Genomic DNA, 12,763 nt, shown 5'->3' with positions numbered 1-12,763 from the left:
TGTGCAACTTCCCAAACAGGAAAGCATTTAGTTCAAAACAATACTACCCTAATTTGCAATAGTTACCTTTATCATCCTTTGATGTTGTCTTGCTTTCTTTAGATTCCTTAGTAGAGCTAGAGAAGCAAATTAAAAATCAGAAGAGAATTGAAAATACAGAACTTGGCAAGTGTTGCATTTTATACTGCTAGTACTAATAGACAAGTTAACATTTCAAAAAATAAAAAAGGGCTAGGCTGTATATTTGAACAAATGATTCCCTTATGGATTCTTGCACTGATTTTCCCCAAGATGCCTGAAGATCTAGATTTTCTGACAACTCTATTCAGTGGATATATGGCAATCTTCTCCAGATTTCAGGACGGGGACTTGACTTCATTTTGTGTTCTTAGAACTGATAGCTGTTCATTACCATCATCACAAGGGCATTTAAAAATCATCAATTTGAAAAAAATAAATAAATGCTGACAATTCGACAATGCAATCAGTAGGACATAAGTGTCTATACGAAGATCTTGAATTTTAAAAAATAACTTATGGCGGTCAAAAAAAAAATATATAGGCAGGAGCATAGGATACTAATTATAAGATTCTTGCTGCTACCCCCTTAATGCAGAGTGATCTTATTGAATGCTGGTACTCAGTATCGTAAAGAACTGACATAGAAAAACAAACCTCTTTGCTTGACCAGAGGCCCCAGTAGACGAGGGACCTTTCTTCAAAGTATCCTTTTCTTTGTCTCCAGATTCTTTCTTTGAACTTTCTCTGGCTTCCTTCTTGACAGGATCACCCTTCAGGCAGTCTTCCTTCTTACCATCTTTATGGTTCTCAGTCATCTCATAGTCCTTGCCTTCCTTCTCCAGGCTCTGTGAAATGGTATCCTGCCCATCCTTTGGCTTACTTGCTTCAGAATCTGTAATTTTCACATTTTTACCTGTTTCTAGGAGGTCATCACCATCAAAATCCAGAGTGATGGCATCTTCAGCCTGGATTGTAACCGATATGTTATCATCCTCAGCTTCTTTCACAGAGGTGTTAGCTTCCATCTCTTCATGAGCCGTGTGATCAGCCTCAGCTAGGCTTTCTTCTGAAGGAAGAGGTTTAGATACTTCTTGTGTACCATCACCAGAACCTGCTTTATCTAAGAGGATTTAACAGGAATAAATATGGCAAAAGAAGAAGTTTAAACAATTTCATATGCATAAGCTAGAATAGGACCTAGAAAATACAAAGCCAGTTATTAGCACTGATGGAAGGTTAGAAAAAAAACACAAGGTGTATTAACACAAATATAAATCCTTTACCCGGGATCACTTATTCTTCATGGCAACACACATTTTCTAGAGACAAATACCAAAACATTAGGAGGGGGAATATGGTTCCATCCTGGAGGTACCCGTTCCTCATAAGAAGTATCCATTTTCCAGATTAGCATTTAGCGTTCCATAAGAAAACGGTTGCTTTGGACGCTCACAGTTTGATTTAATCCATCTCTGAATCTTCCTGGTTTTAGGACTTCTTCCATATCCGTAAGGATTTACAGTCTTGGAGAATCTCAGTCAGTCTTCCACACACTGGAGTGCTCTTGTGCTTTTCCTTTCTTAGCAGTTGTTTGGAAGTCAAGTGAGCCGTACAAGGCTGCTGCAGGAGGCGCGAGGTTTAATCCAGAGTCCGTAGGCAAAGGGTTCTCAGTCTTCATCCACCAGGCAGATTTTCCATCTCAGTCCCACATAGGCATCTCCAACCGTATCCTTGGATTTGTGCAGATGAGACACTTCAGCCATGGGGTCCCTCGTAAACATGGAGTCTGCAGTTTTGTCCTGTAACTTCAGTAATGTGTTTATTCCATCTTGTGTAAAGCGATGGCGTTCCATGTCCTTTCCAGTCCACAACGTGCAGAATCCTTATGACTTCCACCCAGGAAGTCTGTCTGCCCAAATGCTTTACATTCCATCTATAGTTTGACTAATGAGCACAGCTTAAAAAAAGGTAGCCACTCCACAGGTTTCCAAATACTTGTTTTACCATCCTATATACAATGCTATTTCTAAGTGACAATAAGCCAAGCAGATGATGGTCCATCTATTTGTTGGGTGCTCAAGTCCAGTGTAAGGGTGTAATTTCACTCAATTAAACATTAGTCACTGCAGTGCAAGTTGGAAGTTTTAGCATCAAAACTTACCGTGTATTAAAATCAGAGTCCTTAAATACTATGCTTTTCATTAGGAATCAGTATTACAACTGTATTATGCATCCACCATAGTAACTGATTAAATACTGTAACCAACTCTTAAGAGTAAAATAACTCTTAGGAGTGAAATAAACCCACTGACTGCAGTGATTCCAGGTGCTGAGCTTAATAAGGAGACAACTGATTCTTAGTACTGGAGACAAGCCTAATATTAGTAAGGAGATTTAATATTACAAGAGAAAGCCAACTGCTCTACCAGACTAAAGACCTCTGAACTCTATTAAACTTTAAACATACCTTTCTCATTTTCTTCATCTTCACCATCCTGCAAGAAAAGGATTCAAAACTCAATGTCTCCTACTTTAAAACTTTAAGTAGAACAGTTTGTATTTTCCACAGAATTTCTACCATGTCTTGCTAAAGCCTTGAGGATGGATATCACACTGCTGATTACTAATTTCAGTGAAATGCAAGCAATCCATCCCCAGTTTTAAAAGTTTAAGACAGAAGTCAGAAACCACATAGGCTTCCTCCACTAGTTGCTTAAAAATGAAACAGTGATTTTCAATAGGTATTTACTTAGTTATCATTAAGTTTGCTGAGCAAGACATGCTGTATGAGATGTCCCTTTCCAGATATCAAGTAATGTAATTCAGAATTAATTTATGAACTTAAAGATGTTACAGATATTAGTATTAACAAAAATAGAGGAAAACACTCTCCAATGGCTAACTTAGACATTAAAACATGAGTTCTCAGCTCCCACACAGGCTGTGTATACTGGTAGTGTTTGGCACAGCCCCCTGAAGTGCTTAAGAGAGTTTGAAAAACATTCCTTGCTAAGTCTATGTATTGAATACCCCCAATTTACAGATAGAAATTTTCATTTAAATAGGACATCTTATTTGGAAATCACAAGTATGTGCAGTATAAAAAAAAAAAAAAAAATGAATGGAATCTTCCAATACTCTTTACCTTTACTGTATTACATCATCTGACTCTCTAAGACGCATGCTGGAACAAAAAGCCAATTTAAAGTCATCTTTTCCAACTGCACAGACATGACAACCAGCTTAACAGAATTGATTTAGAACTTACATGGACAGCTGGAAAAGTGTAATCTTCTATGTCTTGGCCTTCATTTTCCTGTAAGAACATGAGAGACTTGCTCAGCAAACTATTTGTAAGACACTTAAGCATTCAGAATCCAGAGATTCAGTCACCTCGGAAAACATTTTAGTTAAGGGGATACACAATAAGGTGAAGATCAATGAGTAGTTCTCATTACTCACATCTTTGAGTTCAGTGTTCAGATTATGCATGTCACTACTAGTAACAAGGAAAAGGACCACTTGGGAACTCTGTACAGACTGTGGCAGTATTTTATCAATGCCACATTTGTTTCAGGGCTATTCAAAAACAAGTCAAGGAGAACAGAAAGAAAAGAGGACCAAATTATCTTTTTGAGATAATCATGCAAGACAAATTGAAAAGCTAGTTCTGACTGCCTAGTAATACAGACACAAGAAGAAAAATGTACATGTAAAATAAAACAAAGTACCTGACTTTCAGAGTCCTTTTCTGCATCTTCTGTTGTCTCTGCTGCTTCCAGGTCATGGTACCTTTTCTTTTCTGCAGATGATAGGTCTTTAGAATTCAAGTGCTCATCTTCAACAAATTCTTTGAAGTCTTTTAATTCATCATTTCCATCTTGATCACTTGCATCTTGAGTCTCCAATTCACTTTCCTTTTGGTGTGAACAAAAAGTATTTGGCCTAAGTAAGGGTGTTTGCCATATTCTGAAAAAATGCACTGCTAGTGTCTGCAAAATACTGTATCACATTCATAATAAAAATTCATGCCATGTTTAAAACACCCACTTTCCCCTGAGGCATCACAGCTGTGATCACAGGAAAACAAATGCTTAAAATTGCCACATATATTAGCATAAAGGAAGCTTTTTTTTTTTTTTGAAAAAAGAAGAGGCCAAACATTGAACTTAAATATAAACTAAGAAAAAAATGTACATACTTTTATTACCTTGACAAAGGAATCATCTTCAACTGATGCATCACCAGTTAATTCATCAGCTTCCTGCTTTTTACCTGGAATGACAGGAAACATTAATCAGTACAACTGCTACATAGAGCAAACTTTCTTTCAATACCAATATGTGTTGGGCCTTAGTTTATTATTCTCTGAATAACAAATTCTCAGTTTATCTGAACTCGTTGCTTTAATATAAGCCTCACAAAACTGAGGATTTTTAAGGTAAGGAGAAAAAATGTCACAAGCATGAACAATGAGCACTTAACACTTGTTTTTGACATCACATTTTCCCTCACCCCTTTATCCTGTAATGAATGGCTAAATCAATTCTGTGGGTATTAAAAAAAATAGAAAAGAAAACATAAACCAAAGTTTGATACAGCATGGATATTTCTGCTACCTGCAATATCCAATTTTTGTCAGCAATTAATTTCCATAATCTTTCATACACAGTTCTTAATTGCACTTCAAAGCTGGAAAATTCTCAGCTAGAAGCAAAAAGAGAGACTTTTCTGTTCCAGTTTGATTTGGATTACAACTGGTTTTACTCCTTTCACTGAAAGAAAAGTGGAACTGCCAGTTCTCCTCCAAACAGCATATTGCTGTTTTGAGATCAGATGCACATGAGCCTCCAGCAAAAGACACACAGCAGAAGTTATTTCTGTGATTGGGACATCTAGCTAAACACTCAGATCTAAGTTCACTAAGAGATTTTGCTGCTGATTTTACTTCATTTAAAACAAACAAAACATTCCTGGTTTATTTGTAATGCAACAGGTTTGTGAGATTTTGGTGCAAAAAGTCAGCAGCACAAGTATAATCAGGGCAGCTGGCTTTTCCCAGAAAGAGGAATGCACTTACACTGGAAAGGACATACTTATTTTTTTTTAATGTGCTTCACAGCTGATGTCTGGAAGCAGGAGTAACCTGTATTTTACACTAGTATTTTAGCATTTTGTGACAGAATCTACAGGCACAGATATTTTTAATATAGGTAAAAAGCAATGAGACCGCAAGGATTTCTAAACACATTTACTGGTTTTCTGCTACCCCCTCTCACATTTCAGTTTTTCAGTTTGTTAAACCACAAAGTCCAAATTTTTCCTGCATCCCATATCCAGGCAGCATACAGAGAGACAGGAAAACATACACAGCAGATGCCAGATGTATTTAGCAACTAAGGTACTATCGTGAAAGCTATTTAAATTAACTTATTTTGCCTGAGGAAATCTGGCAAGTAAATTAGAGCCCAGACTTGGTGAGGAACAGAAAAGTAAATTACAAAGCTGCAAAAGAAGCTAGAGAACTAACTATATTTTATTGGCCTGTCCTTATTAAGAGGCAGTTATACCCATCAGAAATGAAGCTGTTCCTATCGTTTGTTTGCTGCTATATTAAGCCAGACAGGAATGCACGTTTTCATTGGCCTTATTTTAATCTGTCTTTATCTGCAATAAGTCCCATTTTCTCTGAGCACCAGGGGTATTCCAAGGTATAGGAGACCTGAGCAATGACCTTCACTTTTCCAATTCAAGCCAGAGAGTGGTGGGAAGTTTTCCTTCTCTGTCAGTTCTCTGTTCTGGGTTACTCTGACCTCAGAAGTAGCACTTCAAGGTTGCAATACAGGTAGTTTTCAGATGTGGGTACAGTAACTTGCTAAAAAGGTGGTGTCCACAAAAATTGAAAACTTTTCCACAGTGATACTCATCCATAATGGGCTTCTGGGACACACACTCAGCTAATAATTTCACAGAACTAAAGTCAGATTGCAACAAACATGTCAGAAACTGACAGCTTCTGTGAACTTATTCAAGACTGCTATCACTTTGAGGAAAATAATGAGGATTTTAAGGCAGGTTAACAATTACAGTCAGAAAAGCTGGACCTTCTGCAGACAACAGGCATAGCAGGTCTCGGGTCATACAAGTTGTAATACAATAAAAATTATGCACAGGTTTATCCACACAGTGGCTATTGGTCTAAGCAGCACTAACCACAAACCTGGGTACCTAACACCACAAATTCTGATCTACCTTGGAATGATGGCACTCTCCTATGTGCTCAAACTCTTCTCTGGCAATGGCAATTGCTACACACCACAGAATTTCAACAGAGTATTTACACTGCAAATGAACATTCTCCTTAGAAGTAAGTAGAAGATTTAGAACATCTTTCAAATGTTGGATTAACACCATGCAGTTATAGCTTTCATCTCATTTACAAGCCTTACAGTGTCATAAGCTTGTTTTACCTATTCATGGTTCTCCACATGAGAAAGTCTGGCTACTTGAGTGTATACAGAATTAATTACAGAAGACTATTTTAGACAAGCCTTAAGCAAACTAGACATCTGCATCCCGGGCAGAATCAGAGTGACACACTCATCATAAAACTCTGGAATAATTAGTGCTTGCAGTTCTTCTGGCATTGCTACTGAAACCCCAAACAGGGTTCTGTTAGACCTGATGCTAAAGATCCATGAAAAACAAGGCAGAGGAGAAGTCTGTCACAATATTAATAAAAGTAAATTAACCTGTTACATTTTTGTATTCTTATATGGTATCATAGGGTAACAAGAAAATTTGTCTCCTGAAGTGTTTGCAGGATACTGTTCTTATTTATGGTTTAAAGCATCTACTTTGCACAGTCAGATACAGAGAATCACTGATTTGCTTATAAGATTTGTGATAATTTTCAATCATATAATTAAAAATTAGACATAACACTCACTCCCACCTTAATGAAATTACTCAGCAAGTATGTGGCAAGATTACTTCTTATCTGAAGGCACACAGAAGCTTTACCTATAGTTTGCTGCACATCATTCATATCTCACTTCAATAAGGCCTGATATATTATAACTTAAATGATGAAACAAATTTTCAAATACTGGAACCACCTATGCAAAGTGTTATTTTTCAAGTGTCAACTAAAACCCACAGTATCTTAAATTTCTATCATCAATACTGAGTTTGGGTATTTTAACTTAGTATCTCCCTCCATCCAGAGAGAGATTCTTTTCTATAAATCACTGACATGAAAAAAACCAAAAAGTCTTGTTTAAAAGGAATGTTCTCTTTACAAATAATTTACACAAATCTTTTCTCAGAAGAGAAGAGTGTATTAATTTCCTTATAATATATATTGGTTAAAATACTTGGGAGAAAGAGTATTGGTTTTATCTTGACAGAAATATTTATAATTTTGCAGGTATATATAGAGTAATTGAACACCTCTGGTCAAACACAAAATTACCAAATTTTGTAATAAATTAGCAGATCTATTTTATGAGATATTTAAGGCAGACATTTCTTGTAATGTTAAGAGCCCCAACTATCTGTGTGGCAGCACTGTGTGCAAGTACACACCTCCCTCAAGAATATTTGGAGAGGTCACTTTTCAGTCTTTCCTACTTTATTCAGCAACTGCAAAGCAGAATCAGCCACTAAGAAGCAACAAAGAAGCTATCTGCTCACCTTAAAAAAATAACAGAATTTTAAAAAGCAGGTCAGCACAGGTCAGGATGATTAATTTAGAAAATTTATTCTGAAAAATATTTATTTAGGGAAAAAAACAAACACCTTTTCAATATTTAAATCAATGCATTTGTACTAGCACCCCACAGGTTACACGATGTCTGCAACAGCGCCATAAAACACCTATTTTCAGTCCAGCTGAGAATCCCTATCTTTCTTCAGTGAGGATTCACTGGGCAGGTGAACTCTGATCTACCTCTGGGAAGCTGCACAGCACAGTGTTTCAGGAATCAAATCACAGAACTACAATGATAGATGTTAACAACTCAGAAGAAGAAATGAAGAAATAAAGAGTTTGTTAAAATATTTTAGTATTCCTGAATAACAAATGATATCATGACAGCTTATTTCCCCCACTCCACTCCCTTAGAAGGCCAGTGTACAACTTAGGTTTGGTATTTAAGTAACTAAACCAAGAAGCCTAAATTATTTGGACATAGTATAAGCCAGCATTTGATCTAAAAAACAATATTATCAAATTGGAGTATCAGTAAGAAACTAGTACTGAAGACTCACAGTAATAGTTGTGTCTAACTGGCCTTGGAAACTTGGAAGATCAGAAAACAAATATCTTTGCTCACAATAATACTCTGATATTAAAATGTATTAGCCTAATATCTGTCCTTTCTCCATGCTGATTCCAAAACTTGGCAGAAAAGTAACTTTAAATCACCAAGTGCTGATGGATATGCTACAGTATTTCTCACTGCAGATAAAGGTCTGCAGCATACACTCATTTGACAAATAATTTACAGGGCCATGACAAAATCCTGTTCTATGAAAGTTCAGTCTCACTCTTTACCCCATTCCTATTCTTCACCATTTTTGTCAACATCAACACAGAAAAAAGGGAAAAGAAATCTCTCACTCACACACACATTTCCCCCTCCCCATGCATCAATATTCCAGATCAAGTTTTTCTAACAGAGTGCTAGGGAATTTGACATCTCACTTTTTTCCTACAGACCTTAATAGCTGAGTAAAATTGGCTACAAAAGTTATTCCAAATCTAAAACTGATAGCCATCTAATATAATTTGCAATTTTTCTGAAGGGAAACCTCCTTTCTCCGTCCCACTCACTTCTGTCTGCTATGAGGCTTCTCCATTACTTCTGCTCCCTGGCCCTTTCTCTGTAACTCCAACAAGGACCTAATATTCCTACCCTCTTTTCTAGAGCATGGGGAAAAGCATATAGAGCATAAAAATAGAAATAGAGCATACTGAAAAATAACAGTACTAGTAGTGCTGCTAACTTTACTGCTGGGCAGCAGCAAAATTAAAGACCCATTAGTATTAGTCTGAAGCTGTGGAGTGGAGCAAAAGGCCTGGAGCAATCTATTGACAAAATCAGTGAGGGAGGCAGCATTTCTCATGGAAGAGCATGTACAGGCACAAGGAGGATCAAGATAGTTAATTTTAAATGAAAACTCAAGTCCACCTGAATTCAGTTGATGGGCATGCACTACCCACGTGTCTCTGAAAGTTTCCTATTGACACATTAGGGTATGGACTGCTAGATTTCCAAGTTTTGAGGGATATTTTCTGGTTACTAGTAACATACTTCAGCAGAAAGCACCAGGGAGGGAGAAAACATCAGAATCTGCTGCTAACACAAACAAGTAGTTCATAGAATCCTAGAATGGGCTGGGTTGGAAGGGACCTCAGAGATCATCAAGTCCAACCCTTGATCCACTCCCGCTGCAGTTCCCAGCCCATGGCACTGAGTGCCACATCCAGGCTCTTTTGAAATATCTCCAGGGATGGAGAATCCACCCCTTCCCTGGGCAGCCCATTCCAATGCCTGATCACCCTCTCAGTAAAGAAATTCTTTCTCATGTCCAACCTAAACCTCCCCTGGCACAACTTGAGACCTCTTGTGCCCTCTCGTCTTGCTGAGAGTTGCCTGGGAAAAGAGCCCAACCCCCCCCCTGGCTCCAACCTCCTTTCAGGGAGTTGGAGAGAGTGATGAGGTCTCCCCTGAGCCTCCTCTTCTCCAGGCTGAGCTAGTTAAAAAAACCAAAACCAACTCTTTTTTACAGTTAGAGGTAAATAACTAAGATCAGAAAATATTTTCCCTATGTGACTTAGTGAGCTTTTATTGTTCCACATTTGAAGATTACTGCAGCATGAACCTCTCGTTTTTGGCACAAAATCTGCTCATAAGACAGACCTGTAATCCAAGAAGTAATGAGAAAAACTCGTGAGCCTGCAAAGTGAGCAGGTAAGAACTTTATGAAGGTTATGTTTTACTTTGAGGCCTACCAAGAACACACATGTCATGCAGGGAACAGCTACTGAAGCCCTGCCTCAGGCAGCAGCAGTAGGCAAACCACCTTTGCAGAAGCCAAGTAGTGTAACTAAACAAGAAGTCAGTTCTAGAACATTATGCACATACATCATGATACTAGTTAGGAGAACAGGAGGATAGAAAGCAACAGACAAGTGTTCATCACAGGAGAACAAGCAGCCATTTAGATATCTACACAAAACACTAGAGAAGTATTTATTTAGCTTCCATGTAGTTTTCTTAAGCATCAGTTGCCTTTCCAGAGTAGGGACCAAAGCAATGTCACAAAATAAAATGAAACCACATTGTGAAACAGTTTCCTTCCACTTTTCTAGTGTGTCAGAAGTACAGGTAAGTTATTCTAACTTTCTCAGCAGACATTTTAGTATTAAATTCCCCATTCACAGCACCAGACAAAAGCAGGGATAATCAATTCTGCTACAAAACTCAGCCTAAGTGGCAGTGGAATAAGGCTGATCATTTCCAGAACAGTTATTTGTAACACATGTATGAACATTCTTCACATGCATGTTCAGTGAAAAATGCTACACATAAAACAGACTTTCCCTTTTGCAGTATTACTTGAAAATGGATGCTCACGAACCAACAGATAACAAAAACCCAAACAAAAATTCCCCAGAACTCAAACAAAAATATTTAAACACACAAAAGGAAAGAGCCAACACAATAACTGCCAAATAAATCTGTTTAGAATCTAAGTAATTATTTTTCATAACAGAAAAGCTAGAATCTCTGGAGTTCACAGCGAACTTTCAGAGCCCACTGAGGAAATTCATATTTATAAATCCTGCCTTCAGTAAAAAAGATGATAAGCCCACAAAACAGAGTCTTCCTCTTCAGGCAGTGACTCCTTATCACTTATTATGGTACACTCATTGCTAGCCTAGGTCCAGACCCTTTTCATAGCTAAACAACTAGTTTTCTTAGCCCTCCCTTTGCTGATAACATACATTCTCAGGCACTACAGAGATAATTCCCAGCACCAGAGCTGCACAGCAGTTCCTATGCTCACTCTGCACCTACATGTTCAGGATCTCTGTTAACACAGCACATTCCAAAAATCTCACAGATCATCCACACAGTCTCAGCACCCACAGAACAAGTCTCCAAGATATGCAAGCAGTACAGCCACCACCTCATAATACACCTATTAATCCACCCATTTTCTATATATATCCAGCATCCCTACACATTGCCTATGCACAGTGACTGACAACAGGTGAGAAGGCAAAAGATGTCTTACATGGCAGAAGTCATGAACAGTAACTGTACTAAGCCACACAATGAGGTTCCACATTCTTTAAAGTGATATGCAAAACAAAAACTGCTACACAACGTAATGTATATCAACAGATTTTTAACCTTTGCCTTTAGTTGGTTTCTTGGTGGGTGTGTCAGCCGAAACAGTTAGTTCAATATTATCTGGATCGCCTCCTTCCTCTTCAATAGCCTAAACGAGATAGAAAATAATTTTCTTAACGTGTTTCAGTAAGAAGCTAGACAATTTGACTTCAGCAGAGGTCTGTGAGCCAAACTACTACTTTTTTTCCCCCCTCTCAGATCTTATTTTATAAAACATTTCAGGTTAAACCACTTGAAACTGGAAAATTAGGAAGGAAAGCTAACGAAAATGGCAAGAGTTTCAGGTGTTAAAATGACATTTTCAAAGGACAGCTTATCAAGGATCAGCACATTTCTCTTTGGAAACATAACACTAGAAGGCCACTAAGACATCCGTGATGACATTAAGGGCAGCTCCACAACAGGAGGGAGGGAAGTACAGAAGCCCTACAGCAACAACCATGCCCGGGACTCGCCCTGGTGGCCGCCCGACGAGCTCTGGCACCCGGGGCGGCGGCCGGGCCTCAAGGCCGCGGGGCGAGCTCCGCCAGCCAGGCCGGGCTGCACCGGCTCGGACACCCAGCCCGGCCCGGCCGAGAGGGGCGTGCCGCCCGGCAGCCACTGACGGGGCCCCGCCACCACCGCGGCTGCCCGGTCACGGCGGACCCTCCCCCCGACACCGACACCGGCGACAGCACCGGGAGAGGTCCCGCCCCCTACACCGGGGGCCTCCGGCAGGGCCGCGACGGCCCCGCCCCCGGAGCCCGGCGGTCTGAGGCGTTGGGCCCGGCCCGCCGGCGGCCCGGGTCGGACAGGGCTATCCCCCGCGGCCTGTGCCGGCCTCTCACCTGCTTCAGCCGGGAGATGAGCACGGTCTTCACCCCGGTGATGTCCAGGTTGCGCCGCTTCAGTTCTGACTTGAGGTCGATGACCCGCAGGTCAGTGATCTTCTTGCTCTCCGTGGGAGGCAGCGCTACCGCCGCCGGAGCGGTGGGTGCCGCGGGAGCCCCCGCGGCGGCGGGAGACGAGGCGGCGGCGGCCATTTTAGAGCGACTGAGCGCGGCAGCTGCACGCACAATGAAACCCCCCCGCCCGGCCGGGCCGCGCAGTACCCGGATGGAGGCCGGGGCCGACCTGCGGGCGCGGCGCAGGCGCGGTACCGCTCACCTGGCCCCGGGACCTCCCCGCGAGAGGTTGGCGGCGGGCGGGCCGGGCGGGGAGGGTGCCGGGCTGCTCGGCTGAGCCCGCCCAGGAAGGACGGGCCGGGGCTCGGCGCGGCTCAGGGCTGGGCTCTTGCTTCTGCAGGGAGCGGCGCCGAGAGCCATGAGGTGCCCCGG

At 40.5% G+C, this 12,763-nt stretch overlaps 1 protein-coding gene across 11 annotated transcripts in view; it reads right to left on the bottom strand.

Moving 5' to 3' along the window:
- Positions 1-12,743, bottom strand: part of SLTM (SAFB like transcription modulator) — a 34,578-nt gene extending 21,835 nt beyond the window's left edge. For 2 of the 11 annotated variants that reach the window (XM_071755059.1, XM_071755064.1), the window contains exons 1-8: positions 12,275-12,743; positions 11,448-11,535; positions 4,223-4,296; positions 3,753-3,938; positions 3,290-3,337; positions 2,489-2,516; positions 676-1,141; positions 67-116 (exon numbers count right to left, since the gene is read on the bottom strand). In XM_071755059.1, coding sequence (XP_071611160.1) covers positions 67-116; positions 676-1,141; positions 2,489-2,516; positions 3,290-3,337; positions 3,753-3,938; positions 4,223-4,296; positions 11,448-11,535; positions 12,275-12,469 — 1,135 coding nt within the window. In that variant the 5' untranslated portion in view covers positions 12,470-12,743. The remainder of the gene's footprint in view (positions 1-66; positions 117-675; positions 1,142-2,488; positions 2,517-3,289; positions 3,338-3,752; positions 3,939-4,222; positions 4,297-11,447; positions 11,536-12,274) is intronic. The other 9 variants (XM_071755061.1, XM_071755065.1, XM_071755063.1 and 6 more) reach the window with 6 other exon arrangements.
- Positions 12,744-12,763: the final 20 nt, after the last annotated feature.

The sequence above is a fragment of the Heliangelus exortis genome, chromosome 11 (assembly GCF_036169615.1).
Source record: "Heliangelus exortis chromosome 11, bHelExo1.hap1, whole genome shotgun sequence".
Taxonomy (NCBI): Eukaryota; Metazoa; Chordata; class Aves; order Apodiformes; family Trochilidae; genus Heliangelus; species Heliangelus exortis.
This window is presented reverse-complemented; position numbering and strand designations above follow the sequence as displayed.